General features: G+C 38.8%; 1 protein-coding gene across 3 annotated transcripts in view; it reads left to right on the forward strand.

Moving 5' to 3' along the window:
* Positions 1 to 827: 827 nt before the first annotated feature.
* The window catches only part of arhgef3 (Rho guanine nucleotide exchange factor (GEF) 3), a 34976-nt gene continuing 12350 nt past the window's right edge, over positions 828 to 23453 (forward strand). For 2 of the 3 annotated variants that reach the window (XM_079471312.1, XM_079471314.1), the window contains exons 1-5: positions 828 to 1037; positions 6218 to 6277; positions 18931 to 19038; positions 21451 to 21621; positions 23162 to 23224. In XM_079471312.1, coding sequence (XP_079327438.1) covers positions 1005 to 1037; positions 6218 to 6277; positions 18931 to 19038; positions 21451 to 21621; positions 23162 to 23224 — 435 coding nt within the window. In that variant the 5' untranslated portion in view covers positions 828 to 1004. Of the gene's footprint in view, positions 1038 to 6217; positions 6278 to 15124; positions 15329 to 18930; positions 19039 to 21450; positions 21622 to 23161; positions 23225 to 23453 lie in introns of those variants that run through there. The other variant, XM_079471313.1, reaches the window with a different exon arrangement.

Here is a 23453-nt window from a genome sequence, read left to right on the forward strand (position 1 = left end):
CAGCCCCACCCATCCCCTGCCGACATGGTTTCCAAAAAATATTTCTGCATTCGCCGGTTCAATCTGCGCTGCCCATGGGGAAGCTTATACAGCAAAATTATTTACAACACTGGTAACAGACAATTGCGCTTAATCAACCACATGGGGGAAAAAGTTTTATAGTGTCACTTTAAGCAGGAAATGCTTAAAGTAAGACAAGTTGTTTCCAGGAAGTGTGTTTAAAAGGGACGTGTCAGCTTCCTGTTCACTAATGGTATACCAACTTGTCCACCCCAGATGCAGCGTGATGTTCAAAACATTAGAAAATGTATATTTTCCATGTTATTTAGAGTTTTTGTCTATACTAGCCATACTTGTATTTATGCTACATTGTATTCTACATTAGAAACTTTCTTAATGTCACTGCATCACTTCACATTTGGTGTGGACTAGGTGTTACACTGAACAAGTCTGAATGTCTCAGTTGTAAGTAATGTGTCAATGTAACATCATATATTAATAAGTACCTTGGAGCCTGCTATGAATAATGATTATTTTTATGTTTAACAGCCCATTTTGTATTTATAAAGAGAATAACTGAAATTATTAGGCATGGGAGACTTTCTGTAGATCTGGGTCCAGAATATAAGGTTGCAGCACCTCTGCTAATGTGTGGAAAAACGATTGTACACGATTCTTCCCTACAACAGGATGCTGTTCCCCTTACTGAAGGGTCATTTGACGCCACCCAGCGACACACAAACAAAAACAGAGATCGTCTGAAAGCTTGAGCCCTGCTCTGGCCTGATATAGCACCAGCATGACTTCCCCCTGAACATCCTGTTTGTGGTTCACAGGAGCTGTCTCCTGTGTGCGGACATACACGTACAGTATGTAGACGCTCATGGCTGAGGGCTGAGGGCTGAGGCAGGTGACAGCAGCACACAGCTTGATATTGTATTGAAGTGTTTAAAGCGGGATATAAAGTGTTTTGGGGCTGTCGAGGAACACTGAAGTAAAGCCCAATGATGGGGTGTTGCCTATTCATCTATCAGAAGGTGAGTAATGTTTCTAACCATAGAGGAAATTATATCACTCAGATTTTTCTATTTCACATAGAAGTTTCTAAATTAGATTTTTAAGATGTCTGTCCATAATGTGAATACTGAGACTTTTTATAGGCTTCTGTCTCTTGGCAAATCCAAGCACAGTGTTAATGCACTTCCAGAGAGGACGTTTCAGAGGATTGTCAGAATTTTTCAGAAAAAGGATCAAAAAGTCTTTGCAAATTTACATCTATTCACTTTCATTGTTGTTAAGCAGAACTGGTTTGGATCTGTGGTTTTGAATTAAGGCTTCTGATGTTTATAATGAGATTAAATAGTCAAGTCAACTTTATTTATATAGCGCTTTTTACAATTTTCATTGCTACAAAGCAGCAGTACAATTCAATTCAATTTTATTTATATAGTGCTTTTCACAATTTGCATTGTTCCAAAGCAGCTTGACAGGGGAAAAACGAAAAAAAAACAAAAAAGGGTAAAACACAGAACATGAATAGTTTAACTTGTTATAAAAAAGACCTAGTAAATAATATCTAATGTCAGCAGTCTCTCTGTGGTTTATTTAGCATATTTAGCATTAAGTGAATGCTTGGCTGAAAAGATGCGTCTTTAATCTAGATTTAAATTGGGTTGAGTGTGTCTGATCCTCAAATAATATCAGGAAGGCTATTCCAGAGTTTAGGTGCTACGTATGAGAAAGCTCGACCCCCTTTGGTGGATTTAGTTATTCTAGGTGTTATCAAAAGTCCTGAGTTTTGAGATCTTAGAGAGCGTGATGGGTTGTAGTGTGATAGAAGCTATTTTATGTAGGTAGGGGCTAAACCCTTTAAGGCTTTATAAGTGATTAAAATAACTTTAAAGTCAATACGATATTTAATGGGTAGCCAGTGAAGGGGTGATAAAATTGGGGTTATGTGATCGTATTTTCTGGACCTGGTTAGAACTCTGGCAGCTGCATTCTGAACTAACTGTAGTTTGTTTATTGATGATGCAGGACAAACACTATGTAGAGCATTACAGTAGTCAAGTCTTGAGGTCATAAATGCATGACTAAGCTTCTCCGCGTCAGTTACTTGGCAACATTTCTTAGGTGGAAAAAGGCTGTTTTTGTGACATTAGAGATGTGATTTCGAAATGACAGGTTGCTGTCTAATATAACACCTAGATCTTTTGCTGTATTTGTTGGAGTAACAGTACATCCTTCTCCTTGCAGTTTATAATCAGAAATATTCGGTTTGTGTGTCTTTGGTCCGATAAGTAATATTTCTGTTTTATTCGAATTTAAAAGAAGGAATTAGAGGTCATCCAATGTTTTATATCTTCAATGCACTCTGCCAATTTGGATAGCTGGGAGGAATCATCTGGTCTTGATGAGATATATAGCTGAGTATCATCTGCATAGCGATGGAAGCTAATTCCATGTTTTTTAATAGTGCCTGCCCCTCAATACCAGTACAATGGTGTAGGCGATCTAGAAGTATGTTATGGTCTACGGTATCGAACAAAGCACTAAGGACAAGCAGGACCCGGAGTGAGATGTTACCTTTATCTGATGCTATAAGCAGGTTGTTTGTAATGTTAACGAGCGCAGTTTCAGTACTATGATGCGGTCTAAAGCCTGAATAAATTTTTCATGTATGTCGTTATTTTGTAAGAAAGAGCACAACTGAGTGGACACTCCTTTTTCTAGTATTTAAGACAGGTATGGGAGATTTGAAATCGGTCTATAGTTTCCCAGTTTATTTGGGTCTTAGTTTGAGAGGCTTAATGACGGCCGTGGCTCATGCATATAACAGTAGCTTGGTGGGGTACACTCATTTAGACCGAAATAATAATTTGGTTTAAGCCTGGTCTCGCTAAGACAGAGTATATCAAAACTGTTGTCCGTGATCATTTAATTTACAATAACTGCCTTTCAATTTAGAAAACATATTGACTGTGCAAGAAAATAAGAGCAAGATCGGTTGTATGATTGGAGAGTAATGCAACTGAGATTTGTATTGCAACTCTTTACTCCTTTGGGCTGGGTTTCCCAAAACCTTCGTATTACTTCGTCGTTCTTAAGAATATATCTCTCTTAAGGTATACAGTATACTGCAACTTAAGAATGAATGTAGCGTTAAGATGGTTTCGGGAAACCCTGCCTTGGTTTGTTGAGTTTATTTATCCTTAAGTTGTTTGTGTAGCTTTAAGTTTTTTTGTACTGTATTGCACAAAGACTTACCTTAAATCAATCAAATAAAATTGTATCCTAAAGTCAAAACTCTGTCAAATTCACAGTTGCTTAATTCGTGCTTGTTTTGCTTGCGCAAAAACCGTTTTAATTATACCATATTAATTTCCCTTTATAATGAAATAAGAATCACCGTACTTAATTCATATCCACAGTAGCTTATTTATGGATACATTGTGATTACAATATGTAGTGTATGTTCACACTGTCTAGCATACTGCAGGTCATGCATGCCACGTTGTATTAAATTAGTATATTTTATAATATATTTTTTTTATTTCAAACTTTGCATATTGTTCCCATTTACCTACAGATATGTACTGTAGAGGTGCATTATTGGTACAATTAGTTTCGCTGAAAATTCTGTTTAATTATGCGGTACATTGCGGGCCGTAACCTAAAGCGTTTTTTCAACTTTATTCAAAATATCTTCCTTTGTGTTTTGCGGAAGGAAGAAAGTCATAAAGGTGTATAATAGAGTGTGAGTTAATGATGACAGATTTTTCATTTTGGGGGGAATTATCCCTTTGAAGGAACTTAAGCTTGTTAGGCAAAATTACCTACACAAATGTGCTTGATCATCTGAGTGGTGTCAAGACTGAAGTTTGTTTTTAATAGAATAATGTGTGCAAGCTTATGGCAAAAGGGGACCTGGAGGACACGTTTCCCAACAAACATATATATGAAGGGGATTCTTCACCCATAATTTCAGCCTTTTATATCGATTACAAACAAATTTTCACGATTAAAGCAACAGTTTGCTGTTTAGAAATCCAGAATCTTCGTTTCTGGTACTGAAGCCTATGTTGTTGTTAATTATAAATAAAAACTGTAAAGTGGGGTCAGCTGTTGCCTAATGGTTAGAGCGTTGGGCTTGTGATCAGAAGGTTGCCGGTTCTAATCTCAGTGCCAGCAGGTCATGACTGAAGGGCCCTTGAGCAAGGCACCTTACCCCTGATTGCTCTGCAGTAATGTGCCACTGTATAAAACTACTTGTAAGTCGCTTTAAGCGACTGCCAAATGAATAAATGTAAATGTAAACATAGTAGTTTTCCCTTGGATTAAACATATGACTAATGCAATGCTTTTCCAATTGAGATGGCAGCAGGAACACTATGTTGGAGACCGTACCATACAATGCAATGTATTTTAAGTAAACTTAAAATAATAAGGCGTGTTTGTGTGTGTGTCTGTGTGTGTTGGTGCGCGCTTGTGTGTGGGTGTGTCTGAATCTGTGTGTCTGTCTTCTGTGTGTTCCCCCTTTTTTTCTTGTATAAGCTTATATGTTTTGTTTATAGTAAATATGTTTTCTTTTACAGCTGGTTTGTAACAAAAAATGTAAAAAGCGCTTAATAAGTAAAGTTGACTTTACTTGTCAAACCAGGACTTGTTGTTCAAACATCTTGTCATGATTCCGCCATCATGTCATGTTTATTCTTGGTCTTGCAGCGGAGTCATGGCATAGCCTTAGGTTTTTTGTGAGAAAGACATGGCTTTGTTTTCATTCTGACTTGCCATGTGCTTTCTCGTGTCTCGTCAGTGTTTCCCGCCCTTCTGTCTCGTTAACCTTCCCTGAGTGTTTCAGTACCCACACCTGCCCATTGTTATCTCCTTTGTTAGTCTCCCTATAAGATGCCCTCTTGTGTATTGTCTCGTGCTCGTTCGTTGTACCTGAATGCTGTACATGTTTCCCTGCCATGGTCCCTGTTAAAGTTCATGTTCTTGTACCCTGTTTGTCTAGTTCTTAGTATTATTCTTAGTTGTTTCTTTTTGCCCCCCTTGTGGGAAGTCTTTGTTTTCAGTTTTGTATTCTAGTTTGTTTAGTGTTTTCCCCATCATGGGCATTTGTTTTGTTATTTATTATTAAAGTCTGCGTTACCCGGTATTGCTGGGTTCTTCCTGACCTATACCACGACAAATCTAACTAGCATGTGCAGTTTTTTTCAGCAGGGGATCGAACCTTACCTCAGTCTCTGCTTGACAAGTATTAGGTGCTAAACACATTATCTTTATTTGGGAATGGTTACTACTTCTCCGAACCCAATAATCTGTTCTGGAGTTGCTCATTTAGCAGATGCTTTCATCCAAAGATACTTACATTTAACACAGACTGGATCCAACGCGACATGACGTGTCACATGCCTCATTTGCAATGGGTTCTATTTGTCTTATGTTGTGGCACATGATCACATCTCTCGCATCAGCTGACTCAAAGTCTTGCAGTATTCTTTATTCAGATTACACTGTTTGGCAAGTTGTGCACACTTTTGACACATTTGGACAAACATTTAAAAAATCATTCCTGCAACTAAAAATTATTTGTTCAGGTTCTTTATTACCTTTTGCAAGAAGAATTTTGTACAGCGTGGAGCATAGGCAGGATTTCATGCTCCAGACCTTCATAAGTTCTATTGTTCTTGCTCATGGGTCAGGATGCAAATATTCACCCTGCACACTGCTGGCCGTCATGGAGAATAAACAATTACAGTGAAAAAAGAATAAAAATTAACATAAAGCGAATGGCATCAATTAAGATAAATAAGCTTCTAAAACATGTCAACCAACCAAATCGATTAGAATGAGTAGTGAGTTGGTCTTACAATTTACACTCAGTTAGTAATAAGTTCACACAGAGCTCTGATGGAATGTGAAAAACAAATCTGCTGCAAGCACACACAATACATTTTAAATGATTTCTTTGCTGCATTGTTTTAAAATACTTTTCAAATTAATGCTTAAAAACACTATAAATGCTTAACATTGTGCTGATAGTTTCTGACGATTTTTGTTTTGTTTTGTGTTATATTGGTACTGTTGGGGTAGTAGTAAGGATTGTCTGTTTTGTTTTTATTCTGCTAAGGAATGTGATGCTTTTCTTCCACAGTGCCATCAGTAAAACATGTAAATATAATGTATAGAATAATTATGAATGTCTTTACAGAAGAAGAGGAAGCAGATAATAGATGTGGATTCACTCAGTCTCTGCAGTTTGGACATCAATGTGAGTAAAATAAATAGATTGAATGTATAGTACCCACAGTACACTGTGACAGGAATGGCCTATTGCTGTTTCCTTCCTATAGCTTGTTCGCAATCATGTGGTTCTGATGAAACACAAAATGCAAATTACAAGTTTACAATGTACAAAAATAGGTAACTTTACAAAAACATAAACATAGCATCAAGTTTAAGTTGTATTATCTTTTAAGAAGTAGCCACTGCATACACAAGCAGCCGACATTATTCCTCCTGACCGCAAACAGGTTTACAAGGCATTTTGTCTGTATTTTGTCAGGACTCTGTCCTTCTTGTCTTGAGTTTTTAGCTCACTGGGCAGAGTCATGACATTGCCACGTCTTTTGGGTTTTGTTTTGTTATGTGTGGAGACACGTGGGTTTTGCTGTTACTTGGTGCCACGTGTTTCCCGGTTATGTCTCTCAGCCCTGCCCTCCTGTCTCCCGTAATCTTCTCGTTAGGGTTTCATTCCCATCACCTGCTCTGTGTTTCACCCTCGTTAGGGATGTTATTTCCATCACCTGCTCTGTTATTCACTCTCGTTAGGTTTTCATTCTTATCACCTGTCGCCACTCTCCCCATGTAATCACTCCTCGTTAGTGTCTACCTTTATATAGCCCCAGTGTCACTCTGTTCAGTGTCGGTGCATTGTCTAATGTATGTTTACTTTGAATACTTTACTACGTTTGGATATCGTCTCACAGGTGTTGCTCACCTTTTATACCTGTCCTCGTGTTTGTTGGATTTCCCTTGTTCCTGTTTCAGTTTGTGAAATTATTTAAATTCCAAGATTCTTGTTTTGTTTGGTCCCCCTCGTGGGAAGTGTTTGTTTTCTAATGTTTGTTCATGTTTTCCCCATAGCGGGTTTTTGATTTAATGAAAGCTTTTTATGTTAACCCTTCGTCTGCCTGCATCTGGGTTCTGTCCAAGCCATTCCGTGACAGTATTTTATGTGAATACTAGCATTTTCACCCTAAAGAACAAAAACCTTTGCTACACGATAAAAACGCCTTTTGAAATCCTGGTTTGATAAGTTTGAGCAAAAGCAGAAATAAACAACGCAAAACATTTTGAGCTTGTGAAAGACGGAATTTTTGTGTAGGCTTAAATCGTTCATAAAGTTAAAATATTCAGATTCATGCAAAGGTTTTTATTTTCAAGATGTTTTAGGTATGAAGTTTACACCTTCTACCTACCTTGTGTTAATGATGTCTTTGTGAACATTTTGAGTCCTTTTTGGCAAACTGATGACAATGCTTTTTGATTAATAATTTGCATAATTTCACAAGTTTGTCTTTTTTTTAACTGTTCAATGTTGCAACGTTTGTCACTGTCCCTTTTTATTCAGTTAATATTGGTGATTAATGCATTTTTATATTCAGTAATATTCTTCGAAATGAGACACTACTATATTGATCAGATATTTCCAGATCACCAAAGTGTCTCTGCTAGGAGAATTTACTTTTATTATATGTTAACAAATGTTTTATGAATGAGGGCCATTGTCTCATGATTTTCACACTCATGCCATTCAAGGTGACATTTCAGTCTAAAATGACACTATTTCTTGTAAAGGAAGTCAGTGCAGAAAATGTTGAATTATAAAAGTTGTTTTACTGATGAATGATCCGTGTGATGAGGAAAATTACTCTCATTGTCTTATTGGCTGTTAGATATATGCAGACATATTCTTAAAGGTCAGCCTTCTGCCACCTTGCACATGTAATTGTAATTAGAAGATGATATTTACTTGGGCTATTTTCTTTGGGCACCACATTTCTCTTTTGACTGTATTGATTGTTTGTGCATAACACAGCTGTTAAATGTCATTTATAGCTCCCTATAAATCCCTCTAAAACCTCACGACTCATTTGGTCTCTGCAACCTCGACGTTAAAAGAAGTGGTTTGTGGTATATAGAATCTCCGGTAATTAGAAACATAATTCGTTAAAACATTTTTATAACACACAGTTTTGCAGCTTTACAGAAAATACATGAGAGCACAAAAACAGTAGATAAAAACCAATATAGACATTAAAAAGCTGTAAAAAAAAATTAAATCATGTTTTTATTGTGCATTCCAATTAATATCAATCAAACTGCAGTTGGTTGGTTTTGCTTTAAGCCATAATAACTCAAACAATACAGCTAACAATAAAACATGATGTCTATTAATAATATAGTTCAATATAATTTTTATGTATTTATCAAGATAATATGTAAAACAATTTTGTGGTCTAGGAACATTCAGCAATTTGTTGTTTTTCACTAAAACTCTCCAGGATTTCAGTCTAGTTTTTCATTTTGAAGCTTACGTTTTCCTTTTCTTCATCTGCCAAAGATTATCCTGCTGATAAATGATGTTAGGAAATGGCTTCAATAATGACAAATAACATGCCTTGAACTAGGAGTGGTTTTTAAGTAAGTCCAAACACCTCTGTTTGACATTTACCGAATATATTAATGTACGAGAGTATTTAAAAAAGCTGGTGAGGAAAACTTACATGGCTCGCCATTGTTCTTATATTTGGGTACTCCTCCTTTACTTGTACATGTGGCTCAAGACACAAAATTACTTCTGAATATTGCACATTAACAGATCCACATCCAAATCTCTTTACCTGTTAAACAATTCTTGGTAATCTATTTTCCCTTTGTTTGTGCAAACTAGTTAGCTGTCATGTTCATCACAGTTCACTTCTCTCTTTAAGATCTCTTTAATATCTTATTATATCTAACATCTAATCTTATTTTTCCGTAGAAAGATTTTCTGAAAAGCAAATGGAAACTTTTGCTTAAATATTATCTGCATCTCAGATTTCTCCTGAAAAGAGAACCAGAAATCTTACCAATGTCGCATTCTCAATATGAACCCAAATCTAGAACGTTTCAGATTAAGTTTACAGCTCCATACGTCATGTGTTTCAATGATAACACTCTCATTTTTTTGTTCATTTTTTATCAAGCAATGTTAGAAGAAACTTAAGGCTTAGTTGGTACTAAGTTGATATTTAATAATAGAGCAACCTCCATATACCATTTTCCTCTGGGTCTAACTAACTAACTCTCTTTTCCCTTAAGAGGATCAAATGAATGTTATTGCTTGTGTCTGTGAGTCAGAGCTGTTTTTTCAGCTTACTAATGTGGGGTGAGTCTGGGGTCTCAGTGACCAGAGGAGTCTGACTACACGCGTTTACCTGGCATGTGTTCAGTTGAGCTAGTGCAGCACAAAAGCTTGGCTGATATCGATGAGGTCACTGGCATAACACGCTGGAAAAAGGGGCCAGCGCTATTGTTTCTAATGCAGCCAGTGGTTCCTCTAATGTAGAAAAGAAATGATTGATCACTATCAATTGCTTTTTTCAAATGTCCAACAGTCACTAGAGTGGATTCAATGTGTTAATTATATGGAGACTCGTGTTGAGTAATTGTATAATTAAGAAAAAGCCAGACACATGCAACCATGTAAAAGAGGAAACACGAACTGTAAAGAGCCTAAAGACCGGCTTTAGAGACTGTCACTTATAGGTAGAATTCTCATATATGCGTTTGGACAAAACAAATAAGAAAAAGTATAAAATAGTAACTTAAGTCCGATTGTCTGTAAAATACATTCCAAATCATACTCTAAGATCCTCTAGTGGTGGTCTTTAGAATATCGCACAGTTAATGTTAGGCCATCTGGTGGTACCTCATTTAGTTATTATGCTCCGAAAATTTGGAAAAATTCAAAAAATAATTGTATTATTATTATATTATGTCATTTCTAATATTATACTGTTTTTGCAGCTGTGAAGCACTTTGAGTTACATTTTATGTATGAAAAGTGCTATATAAATAAATGTTTGTTATAAATGATTATAAACAACATGATGCATTAATACTTCAGTGTAACCAGCAGTCACTTCCACTGAACTGCTAAGATCCTGTATTACAAAAGCAACACAATCAGACAAAAACACCACACCGGCTACTGTGCTGTGATCGTGGCTCTCTTACTTTCTGTTCATTTTTCTCATGCAGTGCACAGGCTCCTTCTGGGTAACAAACTATATGCATATTTACAGTGTAACTATGTTTATGTACAAATTTGATATGTCCAAACAGTCAGTAACAGCAGGGCAATTTCAAGGCATATGTAAGTGAAGTAGGCAGTTGCCCAGAATGAAACCAACTTGGGGGCAACACCGGCCCCCATCCGAATTTCAATTATGGTTTACCAAACAGAAAAAACTCACTTTCACTTTTCACTTTCAAAGTACAGAAGAGGAAGGGAAAAAGAAAGCAAAATATAGAGGTATCCAGTATGACAAATGATTTATTCGTCAACTACCCACTTGCAGTTTCATTTTTGTTAAGGCTTGTGTGAATTTTCCTAGAGCGAGAAAAAATACAACTTTACATGAAAATCTCAACTTCACTGACATTAAAAACTTTGCTGAAATTATAAGTGGGCCTTGGGGATGTATATAATAATATAAACATGTTTTTAAATGCATTATGCAATGACCCCTGAAACTGTGGCACATGTGGTAACTTCTCCCTCCATAGTTTGTGTGACAGACAGGAATATCACAGCAGTAATGTGAATTTTTGCGCAATTGGTCAAACAAGTTTGCAATGTCTCTCCAAGACATCTACACCAGGCAGTGTATGAGGAAAGCCAGGAAGATCATCAGTGATTCCAGCCACTCGAATCACAGGCTGCTCTCCTTTCTGTCTTGGGCAGACGATACTGGTCCGGCACAAACCGGGTGAAGAGGAAAGCTTTTTTCCTCAGGCTATTAGACTGCTCAACATCAAAAACTGATACATTCCACAAAGTCACACTTCTTTTTACCATGCACTACAGTTTCATGGACTATAATGCCTCGTGCATTGCACCTAATGCAATAAACATTGATTACCAAATCGACATAACTACAGTATATCTGTACTATGTGCACTATATGGTTGATCGATTATACATACACGTTCATGTATACACCTGCATATTTCATATGTATATTCAACGTCTAATGTGTATTTATTGTGTATATACTGTCCATATGTGTATATTGTACATTTTCTTTTTTCATAGTCAAATGTCTGTCTATTTATACTTTTCACTGTTCACTGTCACTTAAGTTTGTAAAGTCATACAGTTGTCTGTCCAACTTCATCCTACGTTGTACTACTTTGAGCAGCACGTTGATTCAATGTCAAAAAAAGTTTGTTTACTATCAGTGCTTTGTCTGGTGTTCAGTTGAGTTGCCAACTCAATCCTCAGCTCCACTTCCTCACATCTGATAGCAGCACAATCACAGGAACCTCACAGCCAGACCAGAACAAAACCTCTGAATCTGAATTACCTTCACACTTGCTCTGCACTTACTGAATCATACATCAGGCTAAAACTAGATTAGATTTATTTAAAGCATACAAATTAGCCCCCGCAGAGGTGAAGTATTCTTGTTACAGAACGAGTACAAGAGAGTATTGAGGTGCAGTATTTATGTTAATATTCTACCTTAATGGAGCAATTTGTAAAATCCGCCGCTAGAGGGCGCACATTCAAAACAGATATATTGAAAATAACAACAATGGTGTAGCTTCATGACGCCATGAATGAGCGTGGAATAATAGGAACTGTTGGCTTCAACTCCACTGCTTATAATCAATCAAACGTAAATAAGAAATCACGTTAATGGATGATGTGAAGTAATCAATTTTGATAAATGTTGCGTTTGATCACATGATTTTATTTCATTATAATAAATTAGATGTAATTCATAAAATAAATGTATTACTATGTAGTCATGTGTTCCAAAAACGATTATTGCTTGTTAGGTAAATATATACATGACACACTGTCATGATTCTGCCTCCTTTGGTCATGAATTTCTAGTCTAGTGGCAGGAACGCCCCAAGTGTTTAATGTGGGGAGAGACATGGATTTGTTTGGTTTGGCATTCCATGCGCTCTCTCCAGTCTCGTGATTGGCCCCGCCCCTCGTTCCCTCGTTTAGCTTCCCGCCTGTGACTCATTAATTACCCACACCTACCCATTTGTATCTTCCCTTGTTATTTCCCCTATATAATGCCCTTGTGTTTGCTGTCCTGTGCTGTTGCGTTTTGCTAAGTTTGCTTTGTGTCCAGCGTTACAGCGTATACTCTGTCTGGTTCAGTATTGCAATTGCAAAGTTTACCTTGTCGTGTTCCTGCCTTGTGAATTGTATCTGTTACTTTGCAATTTGTTTTGCCCCCTCGTGGGAAGTTTTTGTTTTACATTTGTTTAGTAGCCCTTTTTGTTCAGTTACTGTTTACCCCCCACCGTGGGTCTTTGTTTTGTAATAAAGTGTTCAAGTACTGTGTTTAGTACCGCTGCCTGCTTTTGGGTTCTTCCCTCTCTGACACTTACAGAACGCAACAGCCATACCTGAACTAAGCAGGCAGCCTGAGCATTGAGGGATCTACGCTGCGTTCCCGGCAGGCCCACCTTCTATTCGGTGTCCGACAGAAGGACCCTGAGGTGATGCCCTGGGTTCCTGACAGCGCCGGTGAGGATGGAGTTCAGCAAGGGGGCAAGCTGAAGCTCATTTTCAACAGCGGCCTCATTGAACCCCTCACTGCCAGTGAGGTGTGAATGACCAGGCCTCTGGACTTTACTGGCACGGAGAGGTACCTGTGCAACCGGGACGAGTCCAGGACCTCACCTCATGTCAGGCACCCCTTTACTCTGGCGGATATCCTGGTGGACCGCGTCCTGGTCACCGCCACCCTGGGGGACTGAGCCCCTCCCACCTCAACCTCAGCTGGTTCTGCCCCTCCTACCAGTCTCCAGGACGAGAGAGCGAAGGGAGTCCTGGGGGATGGCATCTGACTCCTCCAGTGCGGAGCTGGCCATGCCCCCAACCACATCTCTGCAGCCTGCCACTAGCCCTGTGGCCCGTAGCAAGAGAAAGAAGTGGAGGGGTGGATCGCTGCAACCAGCACAGGCATCCAGTCCCTGTCCAGACGGCATCTAGTCCGGTCCAGTCGGCATTCCAGTCTGGTACTCCAGCCGGCACCCCAGTCGATTCTCCAGACGGCATTCCAGCCGGCACCACTGCCAACTGTTTCCCCCGTCATGCCCTCACCCCTGTAGGGGGTTCCCCCAGCAACTGTTTCCTTTATTCCTGATGACCCTCTATGAACTGTCCCCACCCACCCAAGGACTCTTCCCCCACCTGTTCCACCCCATGTGAACTTTGTTCTTGTCTCCCACTGTTAATGTCTTCCATGTTTTGTTGGTTCATGTCTTTGTCCCAGTCAGTCCCGTCTCCTCTGTCCCCTTGAGGAACGCCAGGTTGTCATTCCTTAAGAGGAGGGTTCTGTCATGATTCTGCCTCCTTTGGTCATGATTATCAAGTCTAGTGGCAGGATCATGACAGCCCCACGTGTTTAATGTGAGGAGAGACATGGAATTGTTTGGCTTGTATCTGTTTCCATGCTTTCTGTTTTGCACCCATCGTGGGAAGTTTATTTTTACATTTGTTTAGTAGCCTTTCTGTTCAGTTACCGTTTACCCCCACCATGGGTCTTTGTTTTGTAATAAAGTGTTTTGTTTTGAGTTCCCTCACAGCTCGCCACAGATAAAGGCTACAAACTAATACTTTAACATTTGTCCATGCGACTGTGTTGTCATGGTTTCTACGGCAGAAAAAGTGGAAAACGAGGGTAGTGCCAGAGACTGTGTTATTAGGGAGATGCAAGATCTGGAGGAAATTCTAACTGCTTACATGAATCATATGAGGCACCTCAGCCAACCAAGGAACAGTCTGCTTTCCTGCATTACGCCATCTTTTTACTAAAGGTTGCAGGCTTACCATCTAGTGTCTTGGGTAAAGCGGATATGACGCCATCACATTTCATTTTCTTCATCAGATGGACATTGTATTGTTCCATAAATCACTATATCTAGAATATAATATTAATTAATATCATTTTTTTCTCGATTGCTAGCACACAATTCATAAAACAATTCACAATTTTCGAAACAACTATAAACACATTCTCAGAACAATACACCAACTTGTACCAACCCCTCACAAAAACGTCCTCATTTTGCAAAGGTTAACCATGTTCTCATTCAGAAAACACTAACACATAATATAATGAACTGAAGTGTCAAGATGTAAACTCAAATGAAAAACATTTATCCACCAGTAAACATTCAGTAGCAAAACTGAAGATACACCAATAAGAATCTCGGGATGATATCAATAGGAGCACAGGTAAAATCATCTACAGGGCTTTATATTACTTACTGTAAACATACAGTATAATTACAATACACACTTTATATGAGAGATGTTTCACTAGTCTGTATCTAGTAAACTGTAGAAAGTGTACACCCTCATAGTGTATTTTAGCATTTTTGACATGTTCTATATTTTTTCAGAACTTAGGATTGATTACTAATCTTTTTAAGAAAACCAAGAAATTGCTATAATATCCCTCAACGGTCACTAAGTGTAATATTTTATTTTTTCCTAAAGCTCAATGTTGAATTTAGCTCTTTCTGCACTCTTTTATGTCTTGAATCCCAATAAGAGGTTTTAGTAACAGTGTTTTGAATTGATCTCACCAGTGTCAAAGACTATGTTGTTGTGTGAGTGTTTCTAGGGGCTTGTGTGTCATGTTTGGAGGAAAAGTTAACTTTTCTAATTAGCTTTTTTACCCGAAAAAATGTTGGGGAAATTGGGTGAGAAGGTCTGGATTTGTGTTTCGAGAAAAGAGCCATGATTTCAAGCATTGTGTTCAAGCAATCGGGACAAAAAAATTATGAAATAGATGCACTTGTGTCACTTCAGGACGCATTTTCTATGCGCGTTCTCGCTGCGCGTGATTTGAACTGAGCTAGCAGTGCTCGCTCGCGCCTCCAAGCTGTAAGATGTAACACAGTTTACAAAGCTACAGGTTTTTCCCCTGTTGTCAGGATGGTGGCGAAGGATTACCCGATACACCTGCTGATCAGACGCGCCGCATGCAGTCTGGACGCGCGGAAGGAGATCGAGGTGCGTTCACCAAAATAAACCAGTTTTGACCGTTTGACTGAAGTTAAACAACGGATGTACTGTACAAATCAATCAGTCAAAAACATCTGACTATACTATATACTTTAAAATCACGGTTATAATGTAAATGTTGTTGAATGAGTATGCTGCTGTTGCAGAGTTAAACGCGCGTTTATTAGTCGTTGTCTTTTTTATTTGCGTTTATAGCTTATTATTATTTACATAAATAGTGTTGGACGTGTTAGTTCGCGTCGTTGCATTGATCAAACTTATGTTTAAATAAATAAATGTGTAACCTTTTTTTGGTTTATTTTTAACGTGCCACTGCGCCAATACAGTGTTTTGAGTCTACAGTACCACGCTGAATTTGAGATTCTGCCGAGAAACATTTAAGTTGAAAAAGTTTAATGAAAAGTATTATTGTACGTTTTTGTTGGGTGCTTTCATGCAAGGCTTTGACAATGAGCACCGACCAGTAAATGAAGTAGGCCTACAGCTTTATTGCAATTGTGCTTGTTTGTATTGTGCTGAATCAAACATATATGTGTGCGTGTGTGTGTATTTAATTACTGTAAAAATGTGGTCTAATTTTATACTGACTGGTATGTAATTAATAATGGAAAAACTCTTTACTGTGGAACCGCTGCACATTTATTAAGAATCTTTTAGGAACAGTTCTGCAGGTGTCCCATAATCGTGGTATTTTTTTAAGGATATGCTTCAGCTCTCTGTTCTGTTTCACATATCAATCAAGTCTCTCTGAACATGTGGAATTGTCATTAGATCTTTGCACAGAGGTGTCAGCCACAGGTCACTGTATGAGTGGCAGGCCAGGTTGAGTTTAAAGAACAGGCTGTTAACCCCTACAGCTATAATAAACACAGTGACCTTAACATGTGTCTTTTATCCTTTCTTTGGTTACACAATCTAACCATGAATGCATCATAAGTTAAGAGCCATAGTAGCTGTATCTGCCTTTGGTCTTAGGTTGTCAGACATTTCTTCTTCGTGTCAGACTGACAATGTCAATAAGAGGCAATACGAATTCATATCAGTAGATTTGTTTGTAGATCAAAATTGTCTAAAAGTGGTCAAAACAAAAGCAGGTTGAAAGCCCACTCAGTAGGTCTTTTGCATCCCTTATGATGTGGATGTACAACGTTTGTTTATTAATGGCTGCTGAATCACACGAGTCATATACCACGAATCGAGAACATAACCTGCCCTGGAATGTGTTAGTATATTACTGGAACAGTAAAACCAGATGAAAATCTTTTCCCATGATTGATTTAGAGTTGCCACTATAGCCACTTAATGCTGCCAGCTAGGATATTCTGTTTTGTTGCCTCTTCGATTGTGTGTTCCTTTTTCATCTCATACTACATGCATAAGAATGAATAGTCAGATGCAATCTTAACCTATGTGCTATGTGTAAGCTCTTGCTCCAGATGTGTTTTGGATTGTGGCACCTTCTAATATTATATTTTAGTATTTATTTTATTAGTATTATAATTTTTCTTTGGCTGCCATTCAGGGGTCTATTGTTTCAGAAGGTTATGCTCATTTGGATTGCTTTAGACTGCTGCTTCACCAAGACTGTTGCTGCGTCACCCAACATTTAATATACAAAATACAAAATCATTGACATGCTGCTAATGAGACCTCACCTCTAAATAATAATTCCTTTTATTTGTGAGCGATTTAAGTTCGCTCAAGGACACCTCACAAGTAATAAAATGCATAAATAGTCAATGAAAAAACAAAACAAAAACAGATAAATTATAATTAAAAAAGGAAAAGAAAACAATACTGAAAAACACATAAAACTATATCACTTAAGCTAAGAGCAAATCCTCAGGGCTGTCTTTTCGCCAGTGCAACTGGTGCCCTCTAGGGGGCCCCACAGCATGGGGAAATATTCAACATAATATTAAAAAAATCAGTTTATTAATGGTTGATTTCAGCTTGAACAAAATAAGGTGGAAACGTAATATTTGGGTTACGAGCAGCCGCGCAACTCGGTTATGAAATGTTTAATATGTTCAAAGTGTTCAGATTGATCAAGAGTAGGCAACATCCAGTAAAGGCATGACCAACCAGCTGAGTAGGAAAACTACGGCTATTCTCAAAGTCATCATTCAGGCAGAGAGTCAATGAAAGTGCGTACCTCCGCCTCTTTTTGGAGCCTCAGTGCATCACCTGTAGAGTGGCTGGCAACAGCATAGCATACGGCATCCCTCGCTCCCGCAGCCGCTGTTTCATCACGTCGTATGCCTTGCGTTTCTTCATCACCGTCGAGGAGAAGTCGCTGTAAAAAGAGACCCTGGAGACCCCATTAATCGTAGCAGCAGCGATCTGGGGCTCCTGTTCGGGTCCGGTTTCAGTACGAGGGTGTGGTGGCCCCTCACCATCTATATGCGGCCGGCCTTTGTGGTCATTTTAAGGACGCGGGGTAGCCATGACTCGAAGAAGTCCAAGTGCCATGGTTAATATTAATGTTATTTATTTTATGTTAATCAAGCAAAAGTACATTTACAGGTAAACTCAATATCAAATTTGGTTAACATCAGTGCTTTTTTTACATTTCCAGAACATTTAAAAAAAATCGGGATTAATATTGATAATCGGGATAATGATGTTCACTATTATTGTGATTAGAAATTTGTTACTATTAAAAGAAAGTTAAGGACAAAGGCAAGCAAATAACAAAAACATGCATCTTTGTTTCATTTGAAGGTATAAAGATACATCTATAAGAAGAAAGAGGTTTAGTTCTTGTGTAACATTCATGTATGAGGCTGTAATGTTGAAGGACTTGTGCTCTTTTCTATTTACTTAAACTTCCAAAGCATCTGTTCTTGTGACCTGCAGCAAAAGACAAGAAAGACAGATTATTGTTAGGTGGCTATGAACCTACATAACACAGCTGTACATGGATTTTTTTTTTAAATTGACTTTCACACTTGAAGTTTATTTCGAAACTGGGAACGCTTCGCATGATAAAATGCTAATGTGAAAGCTGTCAAGCGAACTCTGGTTGTTTTGTCTATATGCTTTTGCATAGTGCTGTTAGCAGAGGTGGTAATCATATTCATATCACAATATCAAGCAAGGGACAATTGCACTCATGTTCGGATCGCAGGAAACAGGCCAAATTTGAAAACGGCCTAAATCGATAATGAACTTTAACTCATATTTTTGGACGCCAGGGAATGGAAAGAGAGGGGTTTTCCTGTGGGCAGATGTTGAGGTGTTTTCTCACATACCTTCGGATGTCCTCTGCTATTCCTGGCTGCCTGAAGCGATCTTTCAGCAGCGATAGGGTTTAATTGGTACCCGGAAATCGATAATCTGATTATGTAATCCAGATTACATGTAATCCGTTACTATCCGTTATACTGTAAATAAAACAAAATTACATGTAATCTGGATTACATAATCAGATCTGGTGGTATAATACACTCCCCTGTTCTGCCTAAAGCGCTGAATCTGCGTAACTAGTAACATCATGAATTGCTTTCTGACATCAAATAGACTGGTACAACTCAAAGGAGATGAGACCTAAGCAGTTAGTTCATCTTGGTTTTATTTGTGCTCTTCAGGAGCCCAGCACCAAAAGGGTGAAGCATCTGTCTCGAGTGACATCACTGGTGAGACTCATCCCTCCGGTTAAAGCTGCTCCACTCAAGCGGATCGGACAGACACTGCAGGTACACGCATTTATGATACTGTATGTACAGCTGGGCTCAAATGCAGAATACAGATAGGAAAGCGCCATATCTGAAACGGAGCTAGTGTCTGAAGTGATTTTATATGGCAGTGTTTTTGTATGTTGTTTTCAGACATTCAAATGCTGGGTTGTTTTATACATGGTTGGTTGGGTAACAACCAGTGGCAGCTGGCCAATAGAGGGCGATAGGGTGCCACCCTCCCTGTGCCACACATACGTAAAATAGCAATACTTTTATGCAATATGTTTATATAATATTAAATAATATGATATACAATTATCTGTCTTTTAGTAAGGAAAAAGTTTTGGTTGTCTGGTTGTACTGGGCTGAATACATTTCTGTTTCCCAAGCTTACAGTACTTTTCAGTTCTTTAACAGGGAGATGTGTTGTTTCTTTCGAAAATTTACTAGAAAGAAAATACAAATAAACAATGGTAAACACAAATTAACCATGGTTTTTACAAAAGAAACCATCTAACCATTTAATTTGTAATAAAACTGTAGTCATATACAGTACAAATAGTATCTACTGCTATTTACACCCCAAGTTAACCAAGTTAGTGAAAGATGCTATTTACATTAAGTTTAAATAGCAAGAGGCTATGTTTACACTAAGAGAAAATGGCAGCATTTCTTGCCGAAATAATTAGACGGGTGTCAATAGTTCAATAATAACAGTGTAAATCATTATATTTATAAAATGTATTAAAATGATGGTTATAAAGCCCTACACCTACCCCTAACCTTACCCTAAATCTTAACTTTGATTAAACACTTGCTAGCCAATTTTCTAATTCTTTTACATTTATATTTATTCATTTGGCAGACGCTTTTATCCAAAGCGACTTACAAGTAGTAAGGGGTAAGGGGGTAAGGTGCCTTGCTCAACGGCACTTCAGTCATGACCTGCACTGAGATTTGAACCGGCAACCTTGTGATCACAAGCCCAATGCTCTGACCACTGAGAGATGTGGTTGACCGGACCGTGTTAGGAAGAATGTTCCACCAGGAAGGAGTTGTGAAGGAGAATGAGCGGGAAAGTTATTTAGTGCCCTTATGAGAAGGCATTACAAGGTGCCGCTCGTTTGCTGAACGAAGGGTTCTTGATGGGGTGTAGAAGTGTAGTAGGGTGTTAAAGTATGCTGGTGCAGATCCAGTGATAGTCCTGTAGGTAAGCATCAGTGACTTGAATCTGATACAGGCTTCAACCGGTAGCCAGTGGAGAGAGATGAAAAGGGCTGTCACATGAGCCCTTTTGGGCTGTTGGAAGACGAGGAGTGCTGCTGCGTTTTGAACCAGCTGAAGTTGTTTGATAGCCTTTGCAGAAAGACCAGCAAGGAGAGCATTGCAGTAGTCCAACCTTGAGATTACCAGGGCCTGGACAAGGAGTTGTGCCATATGCTCAGTGATGTAGGGTCTAAACTTTCGAATGTTGAATAAGCGTGCAAATTGCAACCAACTGCTCACTCCACCCCTCCCTCAAAATAATACAATTGTAATAAATTATAATCAGTAGCTCTTGTCCTGCGAGATAATGACACGAACTTGGTGAAGGGCTTGAGGCCTGCTGATATTCCAGACTTTAGCTGCACAGCACATTCGTTGCAGCTGGTGGTGAATGATGGTTTGGCCAGCCAAAGAGCTATGATAGATGTGATTGCCATGCTAAAGAAATTTCACTCACTTACAACATTCCATCTTGGCCAAGATGTGACTGAGAAACATCAAGAGGGACCTTGGCCTAACACAGTACAACTTAATCCAGGCAGTCCCAACAAGGTGGAACTCAACACTCCAGTTTTGAGGCTTCTACACTCCTACAACCCGTCAAGAACCCTGCGTTCAGCAAACTAGCGGCTTCTCTTTCACAACTCCTTCCCGGAGGAACATTCTTCCTAACTCTGGTGAACCACATCTCTCACAGCATTAAAAAACTACTTAAAACACATCTCTTCTGTGAATACTTGACAGACAAATACAAACTCTTTCTCTCAACAGGTATTGTTCAGGCTTTTGTTTAAACTAATAACTTTGTATAAGCACATATATTATATTAGCATCCTGTATGACATATCGCTTTATTGCTCCCAGAACTCTCTGTAAGTCGCAATGACTAAATGTAAATCCACCCCACCTAAATGTATTGTCACAAGCTGCCACTAACAACCCAGCAAATGTAAGCAGGAAGTGTAGAATGAATGGAGTGAGTTTAATTCTTAGCAGAGGGCTCCCTCTGCTGATACAGTAGGAGGAATGAGTCGCTGGCTTTGGTCTAATACCTCTAGATACGGCTCATAAACATTTGAACACTAAAATAAACACAGATTAAGGGTTCTGTAAAGCCTCTTACTAGTTTTATACTAGGTATTCATGGTTCCTCTTCACCATCAGCGTTCCATCAGTTTCCGCAATGAGGGCAGATCTGAGACCATAGCACCACGACCATGGAGCAGACAGACCGCTCCTGTCATCTCCAAACGACGCGACAGCAAACTATGGAGTGAGACCTTTGATGTGGGGCTGGGACATATGCTGTCCTCTAAACAGATCAAGAGACAAGAGGTAAGATCACATCAGTTGAATCTCACACTTCATTGTGATTAAACTATTATAAAATATGTAAATTTTAAAGGGGTCAGGGCATAATGTTTATTTTATTGAATTAATTTTTTGTGGTGTATTTATAATATTACATAAACAATTTGCCCCCCAAACTTGTGAAAGTACTTTTTTTACGAGCCTGTTTTTAATCCTCTCAGGAATAGTCAGATTTGTGTGTTTCCCCTTTAAGAGCCTTCGGTGTAACTGCCCACTTCTATGATTGACAGCTGCTGCTGAAAGATGTGCAGCCGGATAATCACAGTTTCTCACGTATATGCAGCTTCTCAAACAGTCTTTTAAAGCACATTTCTTGTTTTCTCATGTCACAGACAAGTAAGCAATCACCGTACAGCGACAAAAATACGACCTCCTGGGGGTGTGCGGGGGAAGGAATTTCATCACAAGCACATAATAGCCTACATCATCGCATTATCCCTGCATAACCATTGATTCACCAAAAGTTTGTGTTGATTACATTATGCATTATGTTTCTCCGATTGCCAACAAAACACAGACATATGACTAAGTTTCACTTAAGGCATGCTGTTCATGTCCGGCATCTTTAAGCACTGCACCACTCCATCTATCAGTTTCGAATAATATATAATACAGCATTATATCCGCCGTTTATATAACATCCGTCACTTAAATGCCATGAACAAACAGACACGCCTAAACTTCATTATCACAAGAGTAATGAGATGCAGCTGCAGGCCCACTGCGGAGCCAATTTTGTATACAGCGTCTCCAATCTTGATGGTAAGCAGGTCTCGCTCGGTTGGCGCGTGGGTGGGCTATATCTTTCGCCTCCCCGTGCTTTTCCGGGAGAATTGCCAAATAAAGGGAATAGGACTTATTAAAAGTGCTGGGGGAGTGTATCAAGCACAGAACTCGTTTTTTGCTAGTTGACCAGGTTAATGCGGCCATAACTCAAACAGTTTCTGTATATCTCATGGTAATCTTGAGTACTTAAAGAATAGTATCGCACTCTTCAAATGTCCTTTGTTTGATCACAATTATAAAAGAGAGATACATCTGTATGATTATTTCCGAAAACATGCAACGCGTGTGAGGGGAAGCGAAACTAAGGCACGTGCACACAAATTTCCAACACAGACATCAGTTTCACTTACCGCGTGCGGTTCATGTCCAGAATATGGTGAAAGTGACTTGTGTGCATGCTCCTTCTCCCGCTCTCCATGGTTGATGCATGTGAATTGTCCAATAAGGGAGTAAGAAAAGTTGTTAGTTTATGATATTTTATGTTTGAAAAAAGCTTTCCGAAAACTGCTCGAGCACTGGGGGAGTGTATCGAGCACAGAAATACTATGTTATACGTCCAACACAATTAACACTTTAAAATTTCAGAATGCATGACACACCATTGCACCACCCCTTTAAAAAAACGTTGGTTTGAACATTGGTTTGGTTATGTGGTTGCATCTTTTACAAAAGTTACCACTTATCACTTGTCACATCTCTTCTGTCATTTGTTCGTTAGGCCATATTTGAGCTGTCTCAGGGTGAACAGGACCTGGTTGAAGACCTGAAGTTGGCCAAGAAGGTACACTGTGTTATTCATGCAGTGTGAAGCATTAAAACACACAGCTCCTTTTGAGACTTGGAGTACAGTTGGAGTAAAATCACCATCTCATGCTGACAGGTCAGAGGTCACATGACATGACCGGCAGGCAGAAGAAGAGCATTGCCTGATTCTGTCATAGTTAACACAGATACTCAACAGACAAACACATGGTGTAGTGTAGCATGTGTCAGTTGCTAAGGATGTGCTA

Source organism: Barbatula barbatula, assembly GCF_947034865.1.
Source record: "Barbatula barbatula genome assembly, chromosome: 13".
Classification (NCBI taxonomy): domain Eukaryota; kingdom Metazoa; phylum Chordata; class Actinopteri; order Cypriniformes; family Nemacheilidae; genus Barbatula; species Barbatula barbatula.